The sequence below is a fragment of the Bos grunniens genome, chromosome 25 (assembly GCF_055505025.1).
Source record: "Bos grunniens cultivar Pamir isolate PY7600 chromosome 25, Bosgru_T2T1.0, whole genome shotgun sequence".
Classification (NCBI taxonomy): domain Eukaryota; kingdom Metazoa; phylum Chordata; class Mammalia; order Artiodactyla; family Bovidae; genus Bos; species Bos grunniens.
The window spans coordinates 14,595,519-14,611,103 of record NC_141189.1 but is presented as its reverse complement, the minus strand read 5'-3'; the positions used below and the strand labels follow the sequence as shown (position 1 = coordinate 14,611,103).

Here is a 15,585-nt window from a genome sequence, read left to right as displayed (position 1 = left end):
ACCATCCCATCCACAGAAAAATTGTCTTCCATAAAACTGGCCCCTGGTGCAAAAAAGGCTGGGGACCACTGATTTAAGCCACCTTTGGCTGCAATTTCTATTACAGCTGAAACTTCCTAAGGATGGAAAGAGGAAATTTGTTATAGATATTGTTCAGAGAGGCTGGAGCAGGTAGTGAGAGCCAAGAGATGGCCTCAAGGGGCCTTCATCAGGGCAGTGCTGCTCAAAACATGGTTCGAGGACCTGCAGCATCAGAATAACCTGGGCGTTTGTTAGGAATGCAAATTAAAGGGCTTCACCCCAAGATGCACCAAATCAGAGTCTCTGGAGGTGAGGCTGGGAATCTGTATTTTACCCCTCCAGTAATTCTGATGCAACTATATTTGGAGAAGGGCTTCCCTGGTGGCTCAGATGGTAAAGAATCTGCCTGCAATGCTGGAGACCCGCATTCCATCCCAGGAAGGGAAAGATCCCCTGGAGAAAGGAATGGCAACCCACTCCACTATTCTTGCCCTGAGAATCCTACCAAGAGAGAAGCCTGGCAGGCTACAATCCATGGAGTCACAAAGAATTGGACACGACTGAGCAACTGGGCTGGGAATCTGTTTTTTAAGAAATTCTCCCTCCAGTAATTTTGATGCAACTGTATTTAGAAAAAACACTGACCTAGGAGACTTCCCTGGTGGCTCAGACAGTAAAGCGTCTGTCTACAATGCGGGAGACCTGGGTTCCATCCCTGGGTGGGGAAGATCCAGTGGAGAAGGAAATGGCAATCCACTCCAGTACTATTGCCTGGAAAATCCCATGGACAGAGGAGACTGGTAGGCTACAGTCCATGGGGTCGCAAAGAGTCGGACACGACTGAGCGACTTCACTTCACTTCAGGAGACTCCTACAACTGGGAGTGTGATTGGTCCAACAGAGGAAGTGTTGTGCCTCTTGCTCATGGCTGACCTCCCTGAAGCTGTTTTAATCCTCTAGACCTCAGTTTCCTTTTCTGACACAACAATGTGAGATTCAAATGAAGAGCCAGATGTAAAAATGGTTTGAAAGAACTAAAATCTTGACCCCCTAGGAGAGGCCCTGAGCTGACTGTCATACCAGGAGACACGGATTCCAAGGCTGCAGACAGACGTGTTGGCCCAGGCTGGACTCCGCCTCCGCAGCCTGTGAGCTTATTTAGACAGGGCGTGTCTTCATCCGTGTCTCCAGGTGTCCAGAGGAAGACCTGACGCGTGGAGGGTGGAGAGTTACGCCATTCTTAATCGAACTCAATCGCCCCTGTTTTGAATTTCCTTTTTCGGATTGCTGCTTGAGTCAGTCGGGAAAGACTGGAAACCCAGGTTCCGTCTCTGCGGTTAGAGGAGGGCCAGCCCCTGTCGCAGTGCTGCCCTTCCTCTCCTACAACCTCAGTGACCTCAGCCTCCTCCCTCAGGAAAGGATGCTCAGGTTTTCCATTGAGGTGACCCGGTCCTCCCGGATTCGGATTTCCCCGGCCTCCGACGCCCAAGGATGTGCAGGACCCGTTGCCCTGGAAACGTACGAACGATTAAGTCGTAAGCCCTCTCTCTCAAGTTTCTAGGTGTCGACTGGGATGCGGGAGCCACCCTCCCCGCCAACAAGAAGGCCCGGCTTAGAGGTGGTGGCCGCGCGCGCGCCCGTTGCGCGGAGCGAGTGGTAGCGGGTGGAGAGGGCGAGCCCGCTGACCAGACGGCCAATCAGAGCCGGGAAGGCCAGCGGTTTGGCACCTGATGGCTACTCAGGCGCGGGCTGAAAGCTCTGTCTGCCCTGAGATTGGTCGAACTTCCTGCCAATCGGGGGCGGGCGCTAGCGGGATTCGGCCAATAGCGTGAGGCAGCCGGGTCAGACCAGTGGCCCTGTGGTCCCCACAGTGGTCGGCTAGCCGGTCGGCGCTGAGGGAGTCACCGCCCTAGAGCCTGCGCGCACTGCGCTCTCGGCCCCTCCGGCCCCGCCTGTCGGCCGCGCCGCGTCATGCCAGGATCTGCTGGGTGCTAGTGCCCGGGCTGCCGCCCTCCCGCCCGCCCGCCCGCCCAAAGCCGCGCCCACTGCCCAGAGCCAGAGGGATGGTGGTAGTCACGGGGCGGGAGCCAGACAGCCGTCGCCCGGACGGTGCCATGTCCAGCTCCGACGCCGAAGACGACTTTCTGGAGCCGGCCACCCCGACGGCCACGCAGGCGGGGCACTCACTGCCTCTGCTGCCGCAGGAGGTACCTGGACCCGGGGAGGGGTTGGGGGCGCGGGAAGGGCCGCAGAACGAGGAGCCAGTGTCCGGCAGAGCTGACCTTGGGATGTGAGCGGCGCGGAGGTGGAGGGTGGGGTTCGGGCCGAGGGCAGCGCCAGTCCTCTTTGCTCCCCTACCACCCCGCTCCCACCACCCACCGATCCCCCCCACCCCTTGTCAAACACACCAGGTGTGTCTTCCCTGTCCCAGGAGGCACCTGGCCCTCCCATCCGCCTCCTTCCAGGATTCACTGCCTCCTGGGTTGGTACTTCCATCCCTTTGTCCCACCCTTATCTACTGGAGGAGGGAGGGTAGCCATGGGAAGGGACCCTTGGAGCTCCAAGAGATGATAGTGTTTTCTAGAGAATCCAAGAGGACGCCTGGGTAGTTGTGCAGACCCAGTCTCCAGCTGCCCAGAGAGTGGGGTCAGGGGCAGCGTGCAGATGTAAAGCAGGCCAGTTCATAGCTGTAGCCTTACCCACCCGACAGCTCCATGGCCCTCCCTCCTAGATGCTGTGCTGTGACGCACCGTGGCTTCCACTGGTCTCACTGAACGCATGTGACACTATCTTGTGAACACCTGAAATGACCCTTGGGAGGAAAGAAGGTGGGGCCCTGCTGGACGCTGAAAACAGAGGCTAGGAGATAGGGGCTAAGGTAGTGGCAGACCTGGACGCATGTGACAGGTAGCATTCTAGATGAAGGGACTCAACCCCAGAAGGGCAAGGTGGGCCTGGGTGAGGCTCTTGGGAAGTTTCAGTGTCGTCTTGGGGTTAGGAGGCTGTGGTCTAAACATCATGGGACACTTGTGAAATGGGCAAAACTCCAGGAGGACTTTTGTAATTGAAGAAAGAAATGAGCCACTGGAGACACGGGGTGCCATTTGTGTGTGTGTGTGTGTGCGCGTGCTGTTACTGGGAAACAGTCTGTTTTGAGAGAAAAAGCATAGGACCTGGAGATTATAGGCCAGCACTCCAGTGCCAGCTCTTTCACAGATTAGATGGCTCCATGTAAGTAATGTAAAATATTGCATGGCTTCATGTGAGTAATGTAAAGTATTATTATCCCCCAATAATATTTGAGTCCTTGATGTGCACATAGAATAGTTTTAGTGGAGCTAGCTGTTGAATAAGCAGCAGGCATTTCCTATGTCCTCTGGGTGCAGACGAGTAACGTCACCTACATTCACAGAACTGTAAATGCTTGTCTGTCTGATTCATCATTCATTTGATGCTTATTTGAGGTTTTACTATGAGCCAGGCATACTGCACAAGACCCTGGACCACTTTGATGTACTGTGTTTCTTCCTCCTTTTATTTCACAAAGGATTTGAATGTTGGGAGAAAGGACTATCTAGATAAACACACACAGACTTTCACAGAGCCCGAGCGATGTCGTAATATTGAAGTATGCAGTGAGATACAATTTTAGTTAATCTGGAGGAGGTTTGTGGGAAAATTAGAGAGAATTGGCCTGCTTTATTTCAAAGCCACAAGTAGTGAAGAGATTAGGAGGGGGGAAAAAAAAACCCTGAGCATATTAGGGAGAACCTAGAGTTTCTCAGGGCAAATGTTGGTTCCCTTATTCCCTGCCCTTGACTCCAGAACTGTAACTGGACTGGGGACTAATCTCACTGCACAGATTAAGGAGGGAAGCAGAGAGGTACAGAGGATGAGGAGTCTATGCCTGGCGTTATTCAACAAGCATCTGTGAGCCTTGCTCTGGGTGGCCTCAGAATAGGTGAACAAGATGCTGTCCCTGCCCTCGGAAAACTTGGGCAGTAATACAGAACCACCAACAGCACAAAGCACCTATTGTGCAAGGCACTATTATAGAGGAGAATGTGGGTATAGTGAAGGCACAATGGTGGGAGTGTTTAGTTAAACCTATCTTGGGGCAGGCAAGGGACGACAGAGTAGAATTGCTCACGCAGGACTTCCCTGGTTATCCAGTGGTTAAGACTCAGTGCTCCTAAGGCATGGGTTAGATGCCTGGTCAGGGAACTAGACCCACATGCTGTGACTAAGACGCCTGAGCAGCCAAATAAATAAATATTTGAAAGAAAGTAAAAGAAAAATATTTCTCACAGAGCAGGGGATCTTGAATAGAAGCTCTTTAAATGAATGGATGCTGCTAACCCATAGGGTGCCTTAGTGTGAATTAGCACAAGGGCGCACAGCTGGGCTAGCGGAGCCTGCTCACCCGGGTGCCCTTGCGCAGCGAACAGCGCACACTGCCGTATGGGGCAGTTGCATTTGCTGAATGGACAGAAAGAGTGACAGGAGCACTGGGGACATGAGCAAAGGCACAAAGATGGGAAGTTCAGAAAGCGGAAGGAGGACAGCGAAGGCTTTGAACTCTGGAGCAGAGGTAGGAGGACTGCAGGGAAGAGACCCGATTTAAGAGCTGTGGAAGGAGGAGGGAGAGGACTTGGTAACGGATGAGGGGGTGGGGGGAAGGGAGAGAAGCGGTCAGAACGACTCCGGGCTTTCGGGCAGCCCGGGCTGCCTCCCCAGCTGCTGGACTGAAAGCGCTGGCGATTCCTCCCCAGTTCCCTGAGGTCGTCCCCCTTAACATCGGAGGGGCTCACTTCACTACACGCCTGTCCACCCTGCGGCGCTACGAGGACACCATGCTGGCGGCCATGTTCAGCGGGCGACACTACATCCCCACCGACGCCGAGGGCCGCTACTTCATCGACCGCGACGGCGCGCACTTCGGGTACGTCCTTCGCTTTGCCGTCACCTGCGCGGTCCTGGTGAGTGAGTGGCCTGGGCTGGGACCCAGGACCGTGATACCTTCCATAACACCTGGAAGAGGAGATAACCTGCTGGTGGGATTTAATAAATGTGCACTTTGAACTGGATCGGACTTCTTAGTTTTTTTCCCAGAGGAGGCAAGGACAGCCCCAGACATCCCAGGTAACACACATTGGGTAGGTGTGATGAAACCGCTTCTCTGCTATGCAAAGACTGGAAAGTGGAATTCCACCAGCGTCAGCATCACCACTAGGGAGGAACATGGTGTGTGGCGGTGGTTCCCAGACTTCTTTGAATAGTTAAACAAACAGGGAGTTCCCTGGTGGTTTAGTGGTTAGGACTCCATGCTCTCCCTGGCAAGGGCCTGCATTCAGTCCCTGGTTGGGGAACTAAAGATCCCACAAGCTTCACAGTGCAGTGATAAATAAATAAAAATAAAACAGGTAAGAGGAGGACCAACATAGGGTTGCCATCCTATAGTATTGCCAAGTCTTAAAAAAAAAACCTTCAGTTATTACTGTCATTTTAACAGTAAAACATGGGAAGACATAATCTCAAAAAAAAAAAGTCTTTCCCAGAAATAACTTCTGACAACTTTACACACAAGTTAAAGACTCTGTGTTTCCGTTTCCTTGTTTGTGAAATGAGAAATAATTATAGCTGCTTTGCAGGCCTGTCATGTGGATTAAATAGAGTCTTGGTGTGACCTTTGGCCAGGTCCTTTGAGTATATGGCTGAAGCTCTTTGCCCCATCCATCTAACTTTGGAGATCACTGGAGAACTAGCGTGGTCCTTGACCTTGAACAAAAGGAAACCCTCCACTGCTACATCTCTGTGCCGGCCTCCAAGTAGGCTTGCCCACACCGGGAGGAGGGTCATTTTTCATCCTCAGAAAGGAGCCTCTGGTCAAATAATTTGCTTTGAAGCATCTGGATTTCCCCATTGGGCTGTCAGCTGCCTCCAATGCTGAGAAAACAAAGTGTCACATCTCTCTGCAGAGCTATAAAAAGATTTTTGTTTGCAGGCTGTTTGGGGGAGGAAAGTGCTGGCCCCAGCTGGCATCTTCCACAATACTCCTCTCTGGACCTGGCCCCGGGGTTATGGTTTTCAGAGCTCACTGAGGTTTGCCCTCGGGCCTAAAGGACTAATTTTGGAAGGGGTGATGGGGAGCGGGCACTAGGTTTGGCCCTGGGCTGCTGTGCCCATGCTCAGGTGGCCACAGCTGGAGAGTGGCAGGGCCAGGCAAGGGTGTGGCAGAAAACAGGATATTGTGGCATTCATCCTCAGACTACTGGACTCCAGTGGCCTGTGGTTCACCAGCAGCCTGTGAAGTTGTGGAAAGATTCAGATGAAAGAGTTTAGGGCTTTTCTCCATGGGTGAGCACACGTGCCCCCAGCACTCCCTGTGGAGGCTGCTTGGGCCTCCCCTTAGGCTGGTTTCCAGTTGGGCTCAGTACGTAGCTCTTTGGACTAAAGTCTGGACCATTGTTGGTGTGAGCTTGGAGTCACCTGTGTCTGCATCTGGGCCTCCGGCTAGCCATGGCTCCTTTAGTAAGAGGGTTCCTTAAGCTCTCTGAGCCCCAGTTTTTCCTCATTTATAAAATGGGTGCAAGAGAGCACTTACACCGTGTCATTGAAGGGATTATATGGGATAACACCTGAATAGTGGCTGACAGATTATTGCTTAGTGAGTTCTGGCTGGTGTTGCATCATGGTCATAAACCAAACTATTGAGGTAACAGCTTGATGTTGGGGTTTACTCATACACCCTCACAGAAGAGCCTTTCCACACCTGCCAGTGATAGGTCCAATGACTCTTAGCACTGCAGAATCTAAAGAGAGAACTGAAAGAGCTGAATTTTTATTTTAAGAAAATACAGTGTGTCATTTTTATTCACTCCCAAAACCAGTTCAGGTGTCAGGGCTAGGCAGTCATCTTCTGTGTATAGCATAATACTGATGGCAGGGGTGGGTGGGGGTGCAGAACTCGTCCATGTGGCTAGTGGGAATGAAGTGCTACAACCACTTTGTCAAACAGGCATTTATGACCAAAAAGTTCTCCTGCTGACATTCACTTAAGAGGGATTGGTCCCCAAGTCCACAAAAAGTTTACAGGGAATATTTATCACAGCTCTACTTTAAGAGACCCCAAACCAGAAACAACTAAAATGTCCATCAGTAGGAGAATGGATAAATAGTCTATAGCACACCCATATAACGGTGTGATACTTAGCAATAAAAGAAAGAAAAACAGCAAAGGAAGGGAAATCCTGTGCACACAACATAGGAAATCAATCTCAAAAACACTAGGTTGAAGGGAAGGAGCCAGGCACAAAGAGGACATACTGTATGATTCCACTTACATGAATTTCAAGAAGAGGCAAAAGTACTCTTTGTTGATAGAAGTTAGACCGTTTGCCTCTCTAGTGATTGGCTGGGAAGAGGCCCAAGGAAACTTTAAGGAGATGGGAATGTTCTGTATCTTGATGTAGGTGGTGGTGGTTATGGGTATATTCATAGGTGATATTAACTATACCCAATTAAAATATATAAAGAGATTAAATATATATTTTCATTTTTCCTATATGTACTTAATAATTATATTAATAATGATACTGATAACAACCACTAACACTTATTGAGGGCTTACTCTGTGCCAGATGTCTTTCTTTCTTGGCCACACCATGTGGCATGTGGGATCTTACTTCCCCGACCAGGAATTGAACCCATGGCCCCTGCATTGGGAGCATGGAGTCTTAACCACTGGAAGTCATTGTGCTAGGTATTTTCTAAGCACTTTTTATATGTTAACTTATTTAATCCCCTCATAACATGATGGGGTAGTTTTCTGACTTTCTCCCCCATTTTACGGAGTAGAAAATCAAGGCACAGAGAGATTAAATTCTCTTACCTGAGGTTACACAGTGGGCCACCTGGGTCCAGAGCCTGTGCTCTAAACCTCTGGGAGGCCCTGTTCGGGCCCATCAGCTCCCCCTCACCCGCCCTCTTTCCTTCCTGCTCAGCGATGTGCTGAACTTCCTGCGCTCGGGGGACCTGCCACCCCGGGAGCGCGTGCGGGCCGTGTACAAGGAGGCCCAGTACTACGCCATCGGGCCCCTCCTGGAGCAGCTGGAGAACATGCAGCCACTGAAGGGGGAAAAGGTGCGCCAGGCATTCCTGGGGCTCATGCCCTACTACAAAGGTGAGGGGGCCACGACCCGGGGCAGTTGAGATGCGAGGAGGGAGGGTTGCGAGGCATCGGTCAGTGTCGGGGTCTCCACCAGGAGAGGGGGGATCACGGCTTCCTACACACCTGTCATACTTGGGATGGGAGTGAGTCCCGCTTCCCTTCCTGCCATCCTCTCAGTCACAGGGGGAGACTCAGGTGAAATAGGGCCCACCTTGCCTGCAGCGTCATCAAATTGTATTTCAGAAAGAGACCCTCATCCTGTCCCATTGGTTTCCTTTGGCCCTGCAGAACCACCCACCATCCCTGGTGAAGTTTGTGCCCCTCATGGGCCCACAGAGTGCCCTCCCTGGGGGTCTGTCTCTCCCTCCAGACATCACTGGGGTGGTCTCTCTCTGCTCCCTACCCTACCTCCCAGCCTCGTCCAGTGATGGGCTCTGTGTTCACCTGCCGTAGACCACTTGGAGCGGATCGTGGAGATTGCCCGGTTGCGTGCTGTCCAGCGGAAGGCCCGCTTTGCCAAGCTCAAGGTCTGTGTCTTCAAGGAGGAGATGCCCATCACCCCCTACGAGTGCCCGCTGCTCAACTCGCTGCGCTTCGAGCGGAGCGAGAGTGATGGGCAGCTCTTTGAGCACCACTGCGAAGTGGACGTGTCTTTCGGGCCCTGGGAGGCCGTGGCTGATGTTTACGACCTGCTGCACTGCCTGGTCACGGACCTGTCGGCCCAGGGCCTCACCGTGGACCACCAGTGTATCGGGGTGTGTGACAAGCACCTCATCAACCACTACTACTGCAAGCGCCCCATCTATGAGTTCAAGATCACGTGGTGGTGAGTAGCACTGGCGGGAGCAGAGTCCCGTCAGGGAGGGTAGCCGGTCCCCTTGCTGGCTCTGGGAGTGAGGTCCCCGGAGGGGCTCCTGGCTGCCCCAGCACCTCCTGATGTGAGGACGGGTCCTGAGGCTCGGCTTCAGGGGGACGGAGGGGCAGCCCTGGTCTCCCCGGCTATACCTCGGGGCCAGACTCGAGGCTGGTGGCCCCCGGGGGACCTCGGGCGGTCTCTGCCCGAGGCTGATGGGGTCCAGTTAGCGAGGGCTTGACCGGCAAGTCCAGAGAGGTTTTGTCATTTTCTTGACCTTGCAAGAGAGTTTGTGCCCTTTTAGAGCCACGTTGCCAAGCTGATGTAGGCGTAACCACTCTTCCACTCTTGTGCGCACTGTCTCAGTATGAACCTAGAACACAGTGGGGGGACTTTGCCCGCGGGCCCCCCAACAGCCCCTGGCTGAAGAGGGAGCATCTTGTTTCCTTCTTCCCCCAGCGACAGCCCCACGCTTCATTTTAGGATGTGGAAAGAGTCTTTTGCTCCAAGACATACTCTTCACCACCTTTTGGAGATGTTACCCTAGTTGCCAAAGCCATGCACCAGATTGGCCTTAGAAAAGCACAATGTTTACAGCCCTGCCTCAGGGCCTGGGCTTCTCCTCCTTTCCACCAACCTGCCTTGCTTGAAGGGTGATTGCCTCCCAGGGCTGGAGTGTACATTTCAGGGACTCCTTCTGAAGTCAGTCAAGCAGGCAGGATGCCTAGATCTTCTTTGAGATGTAACATCCTTTCTAGAGGCTCAGAATCCCTGCTTGGCCGCTATTCCATGTGTTAGGATCCAGTTTACGGTGAACCTCCCTGTACGGGGAACCCCTGTTGCTTTTTCCCATCAGTGTTCTCCTTCCAGGAGATTGTCTGTCTTGGGGAAGGGAAGAAAGGGCTGGGGGAGAGGCGCAGCTGTCCCTGGAGCTGAGGGATGACAAGCAGGAAGCCAGTTTGGAGAGAAAAAGATCCAGCAGCTTCTGCTCCACTGTGTTTCCTTCTTGCTACAAGTGCAGCCTGGGCCACCAGTCGGGGGTGGGTCTGTGGCCCCAGGAAATACTCTGCGGCCCCAGTCTTTGGAGCAGGGCATTCCCACACCACGTGTAGGGGTGCTCCCTGCAGTCACGATTGAACTTAACTGCTCCCGAGTGCTCTTATAAGATTTTTTTCCTATGAGCCTCATCGGTCTCATTCTTCCAGGAGGAGACTGGTGAGGAGGGGGCGGGAGCTGAGGAGAAGCAGGCCAGACCTTGGCTGAATTCCCTCATGGGGAAGTGACCCCTTGGCCCCTGTGTGAGAAGATTCCAGGGCATGGGCTCCCACTCATACATTGTATTCTTGTGTGCGTGGAGCAGGCGTCCAGGCCAACATCTGAGGGGATGGTCCAGTCAGTGCTTCAGGTTCCGAGATAACGCATCCTGTTCTTGTTCTCATCTACAAATGGATTGTCACTTTTCTGGAGCTGACATCCCTGTTTGGACCCCAATAGCATGGCCCTTACCTTGTTCTCACAGGAAAGTCTCTGATTTAAGTTGCCCAGACTGGCCAGTAGCTTGAACTGTAAAAATTTGTTTTCAGACAGACAGTGAGGCAGACTCTTGAGGAGGGAGCTGGTGTGAGGAGAGAGCAGACAGTGAAGCCCAGAGCTTTCAGTAATTGCACCTCGGCCCCTTCTCTCTCCCTCCTCAGTGCAGAGCATCACAGCACTCAGTTATTTAGAGTCCACACACTAAAGACAGGGAGCGACTGGTTCACGCAAATGCAGGTTTGCTCAAAATTGGGCCCTTAAGACTTGCCAGGGGCTCCAAGGGCGCTGAGTAAGAACACTGGCCCTGTGCCTCTTGCTGGAAACACCCCTGTTTCTCTGCTCCCCGAGTTTTCCTTGTGGTGGTGTGCTCCGTGCCTCTGTGGGGAGACAAGGCTGCAGGCCGGTAGACCAGGCTGGGCAGAGACACCAGCAGCCAGCTTAGAGCTCTTTCCACATGGAGTAAGAGAATTTGATGACCACGCTGGGCCATCCTCTTATGAGCCAAGGCCAGGCTGCAAAGTGCTCTTGGACGTGGGGGTTTGTGGCAATGGCCTTCAAATGAAGGTCATCTCTGAGGAAGTGACCTCTCCCAGTTGGGTTCCCTTTTCAGCTGTCAGTGGCCAGACCCAGAGCATACGAAGGGCTGGGTCAGGAAGAAGGGTTCCACAGGACAACTGCTTCCCAGAATGAAAGGAAGTCCATGTTCATGGAATTCTTGTGTGTAACGTCAGTTGGTCAAATCAAAGGACTTGCCTTAGAAGCTTCCCTTATGTTTGACTTTGGGCACCTTTTCTCCCAGGAGCTCTGCTCAGTGGTTGGGACGGTGCAGGTTTTAGGAGATAGGACTGCATGGTGCAATGCTGGCTGCAATTTAGTAAGAATGAAAAACTTAATGGCAACTCAGTTTGCAAAGACTGAAACACAACGAGAGAGACACAACAACACAGCGAGACCCATCCCACCATCCCAAGTGGGGGGAATTCTTTGGGTAATGCTCTAAATCGAAGAAATAAAGGGATCGTCACCATCCTTATTCAACTTCTGGTAAGCTCACCAGGCTGTCCAGTGCTTATCATGCGGAAGGCAGTCAACTGTGCTCTGCAATTTTCTGTCTTTCTCCCCGGGATTTGGGACATTCTGGGAGCTGTCTGGAGTCTTGTGCCTCCAGCTGCTCAGGTGGTGTCATCTTCCTGTTCTGGGTCACTCATTGGAGGACTGGGAAATTGACAACCGCAAGCCACAGCGTTGGGTGAGCCTCAGGGTGTCATCTTGGTCTCAGCTGGATCCTCTAATGGTTAAGACAGATAACAACAACAGAACAGAAACTACTCACACCCAGCATTTTGATCCCAGTTGGGATTTCAGATATCTTCCTTCTGCATACCTTCTGTCCATAATTGATTGTACTGTAAGTGATTAAGCTCTCTCAGGTACCATTTTGCCGTGGTTCTTTCAAGAAGGTGGTGCCTGCCTCATGATGCTTATTACAAGGGAGGGTTTATTCATCAGAAGCCAGAGTTGTGGGAGCAGGGGTGGGAGAGGCACTTTTTGGAATTTTGGAAGAATCATACGTGTATACATATATGTTAACTGGGGGAAGGGTGGGCTGGCCGAGGGGTCGGGGAGATGGGAACGGAGACTGAGAGGAGCAGGCAGCTGCCTCTGGGTGTGGGAGGTCATAGGTCCATCTTCTTCCTTCTGTAGTGTTGGGTTTGTGTATACCGTATAATGCTACCTGTGTTCCTTCATTTTCCTGTCTGTGAGCACTTTGATCCACAGAGCCTCGGTACCCTCACCTAGCATTAAAGTCAAGAACTAGAACCTGGGTGTCGTGCCTTTCTTATTTAGAGATGTATTCTCATCCCTTCTTCGCCTTCCAGGCTGCCAGCAAATGTGTTGTTTTCTGCTTAAAACGTGGTATGTTTGGTGTTGCCGTGCTAAATCAAGCAGACCCTTCCCTGAGACATGCAGCTGAACTTCCACCCAGACTTGAAGTTAAAGGGGGATGGGCCCCCCTGGAGGTCCCTCTGCAGTTACCCTCACCTGGTCTCTGTCCCGGTAGGCATACCCACCTGTGCCCCTGGATTTCTGGGGTTTTTATGCAGTACTGACCATTTGTTCACGACCCTCAACTTCCTCCCTTGACCATTCTATCTTTTTAGGAAGCGGGTTCACCTGATCCTTCACTGAGGACCCAGAATGCCCATTGCTGAAAGCCCTGTACCTCTTTTCTCCTGTCCTGGGCCTGCACCCCCAAGACACACTCCAGTGCCTCGGTGGGGGTCACAAGGAGGCACCAGCATGAGTAGCCTCTGGCCCTAGTCCCTACATCTTCATGATGCTGGAGTTGGTTGAGGCCGGCGATCCTTCCAGGTATGAGAGTTGCACTATAATAAACAGATTCAAGGTCCAGAGGCACCTTGTGAAAGAACCCCTACAGGGAGTGTCTGCAGCAGTCTGGAGCGGTTAAGGTGAAACTGGCAACTTGGTTCGCACAATGAGGGTGGGTCCGGTTTTTCAAACACTTTGGCTTCAGAAGAGGCTCTGTTACATGTACAAGACCCCAAGAGGCCAGCAGAGGAATCCGGCTCTGGTTGCAGCTGAGAGAAGCCACTGCAAACTGCAGGCAGGTACCAACGTGCAGCAGTGCTTAGTTGCTTTGCTCAGTTGTAGCCCGCCAGGCTCCTCTGTGCATGGGACTCTCCAGGCAAGAATACTGGAGTGGGTTGCCATGACCTTCTCCAGGGGATCTTCCTGACCCAGGGATTGAACTCATGTCTCTCTTGCATTGGCAGGTGGGTTCTTTACCACTGAGCCACTTGTGCAGCAGAGGCCAGCCAAAACCCAGAGCTTCCCAGAGTGGACACGAAAAGGGACAATATTCTCTTACAATGGCTGATGGGCATGCCAGGGGAGGAAGCTGAACTCCTGCTCACCTCTTTGCCATCCATGTGCCTTCACGTCCCACCCATTCAAAATGGAAAATAACAAAGACTTCTTGGACCTTACATCTGACATATCAATCTATAAGGTCTCCGTCCCTGAATTGAATTTGGAGTCATTTGTATCAGTCAGGAGAAAAAAAAAGTACACAGTAATTTGAATAATTTATATCTTGAATATAAATAGTTACTAATTATGATTGGAGGAATGAAGGATTGGCTAATAAAGAGTAGGGATAACTATAAAGAATATAGGAATAGCCAAGAAGCAGCCACTAAGACTTAGATAGAGGGTCTAAGGATGAATACCCCCTCCCCCAAGAGCTGATATCCAGACCTTTTTGGACAAGGCATGGCCAGGTTCATTGAATGACAGAGAAGTCATGGGGGTGCCGTGCTGGTGAAACTTGCTGGAAATCTACCCTCTGAGGTGCTGGAAGAATCTGTTCCTTAGGAGGTGTCTTGCCAGAGGCTCTCTACTACAAAACCACCCCTGGAGGTGCTGGGGAAAGCTCTTGGTGACTGCAGACCACCTTGTATGGCAGGAGCTGGGTGCTGGAGAAGCTATATGAGCTGTGAGCAAGCACACCAGAACCAGAAAGGAAACGTCTCCCCGCCTGCAGTGTCTCGCTTATACGTGGAATCTAAAGTATGGTACAAATGAACCTATTTACAGGACAGAAGCAGACTCACAGACACAGATCAGACTTGTGGTTGCTGGGGGTAGGAGTCGGGGAGGGAGAGAGGTGGACTGGGAATTTAGGCTTTGTAGATGCAAACGACTAAATTTAGAATGGATAAACAACAGGTCCTACTGTGTAGCACAGGGAACTATATAATTATTGTAGAAAATAATGGCTCAGTGTTAAGTCAAAATTCTTGTCTTAGACACACATTATTAAAATTTGAAATGGAACAGTTTGAACACCTAACTAAATCATTATAGGGATTTCCCTGGTGGTCGAGTGGTTAAGACTCCACACTCCAAGTAGAGGGGGCCCAGGTTCGAGCCCTGCTCAGGGAACTATTTATTATTAGATCCCACAGGCCACAATTGAGAGTTTGCATGCTGCAATTAAAGAACCCACGTGCCGTGATGAAGACAGAAGGTCTTGCACGTCACAGCTAAGACCCGGTGCAGCCAAATAAATACATTTTTAAAATAAATAATTATACCCATGGGTTATAACCCATTGAATAAAATAAGAATCCATGAATTCATATTGACACAAATGAATAAGTAATGGCATAAAAGAGATAGAAAGGAAAGTTCTTAATTAGCATAAAATGTCAGCTAATATAGAAAGAATGATGGCATTAGAAAACCCCCATTAAAAAAACTCCATTTTGTAAACATCATAATTAGAACTGAATCATCATCAATCATCAGTGGACTCTAAAATAAGTTTTTAAGAAAAACAGGATCTTTACATAGTCTCAAAGTATTTTCCTATAAATTACTAAATAATTATAAAGTAAAAATAGTGACTTCACAGTGGAAACACCTGAAGGACTCCACTTTCATCATTAATCAATGTCGTTAGCTGAAATGGGACAAACAGACATCATGTACATCACCTATCTTAGTGTCTGCGGAAGAACACAACATTATGTGATTCTTCTGCACCGCCCCCCGCAAAATGAACAGCATGAATCTAATCATGAGAAAAAAAAATCAGAGAAACCCAAAGTGAAGGACATGTTTTAGAATGACCATCGTATACTTTTGGGCTTCCCTTATGCTCAGCTGGTAAAATAATCCTCCTGCAATGTGGGAGACCTGGGTTCAATCCCTGGGTTGGGAAGATCCCCTGGAGAAGGGAGAGGCTACCCATGCTAGTATTCTGGCCTGGAGAATTCCATGGACTGTATAGTCCATGGGGTCGCAGAGAGTCGGCTACAACTGAGCGACTTTCACTTCACGTATACTTTACAAAAATGTCAAGATTATGGAAGACAAATTTAAATGGAAGAACCATTCCAGATTAAAGACTACTAAAGAGACATGACAATTAAGTGATCCTGGGTTAGACTTGGGACCAGGGAAACAATAACTGTAAGAGACA

At 50.8% G+C, this 15,585-nt stretch overlaps 1 protein-coding gene across 3 annotated transcripts; it reads left to right on the top strand.

The window, feature by feature from the left end:
- The first annotated feature begins 1,162 nt into the window (after positions 1-1,162).
- Positions 1,163-13,014, top strand: KCTD7 (potassium channel tetramerization domain containing 7). 3 transcript variants are annotated; one of them, XR_015154508.1, is made up of 6 exons: positions 1,553-2,228; positions 4,794-4,963; positions 8,025-8,203; positions 8,645-9,017; positions 12,458-12,635; positions 12,740-13,014. XR_015154508.1 is itself a non-coding variant. In XM_086374726.1 (5 exons), exons 1-5 carry the CDS (start codon positions 2,085-2,087, stop codon positions 12,765-12,767), a joined length of 894 nt encoding a protein of 297 aa, XP_086230852.1. In that variant the 5' UTR covers positions 1,552-2,084; the 3' UTR covers positions 12,768-13,014. The 3 variants fall into 3 exon arrangements, 2 of the variants coding, with proteins under 2 accessions (XP_086230853.1, XP_086230852.1); XM_086374726.1 differs by lacking the exon at positions 12,458-12,635 and having other exon boundaries at positions 1,552-2,228; XM_086374727.1 differs by lacking the exons at positions 12,458-12,635; positions 12,740-13,014 and having other exon boundaries at positions 1,163-2,228; positions 8,645-12,398.
- The last annotated feature ends 2,571 nt before the right edge of the window (positions 13,015-15,585 follow it).

Excerpts from the sequence above, each read along its gene's own strand:
- KCTD7 (XM_086374726.1), top strand. The coding sequence starts at position 2,085 with ATGGTGGTAGTCACGGGGCGGGAGCCAGACAGCCGTCGCCCGGACGGT. Across the intron at positions 8,204-8,644 it reads GCTCATGCCCTACTACAAAG|ACCACTTGGAGCGGATCGTG; the intron begins GTGAGGGGGCCA and ends CACCTGCCGTAG. Across the intron at positions 9,018-12,739 it reads GAGTTCAAGATCACGTGGTG|GAAGCGGGTTCACCTGATCC; the intron begins GTGAGTAGCACT and ends CTATCTTTTTAG.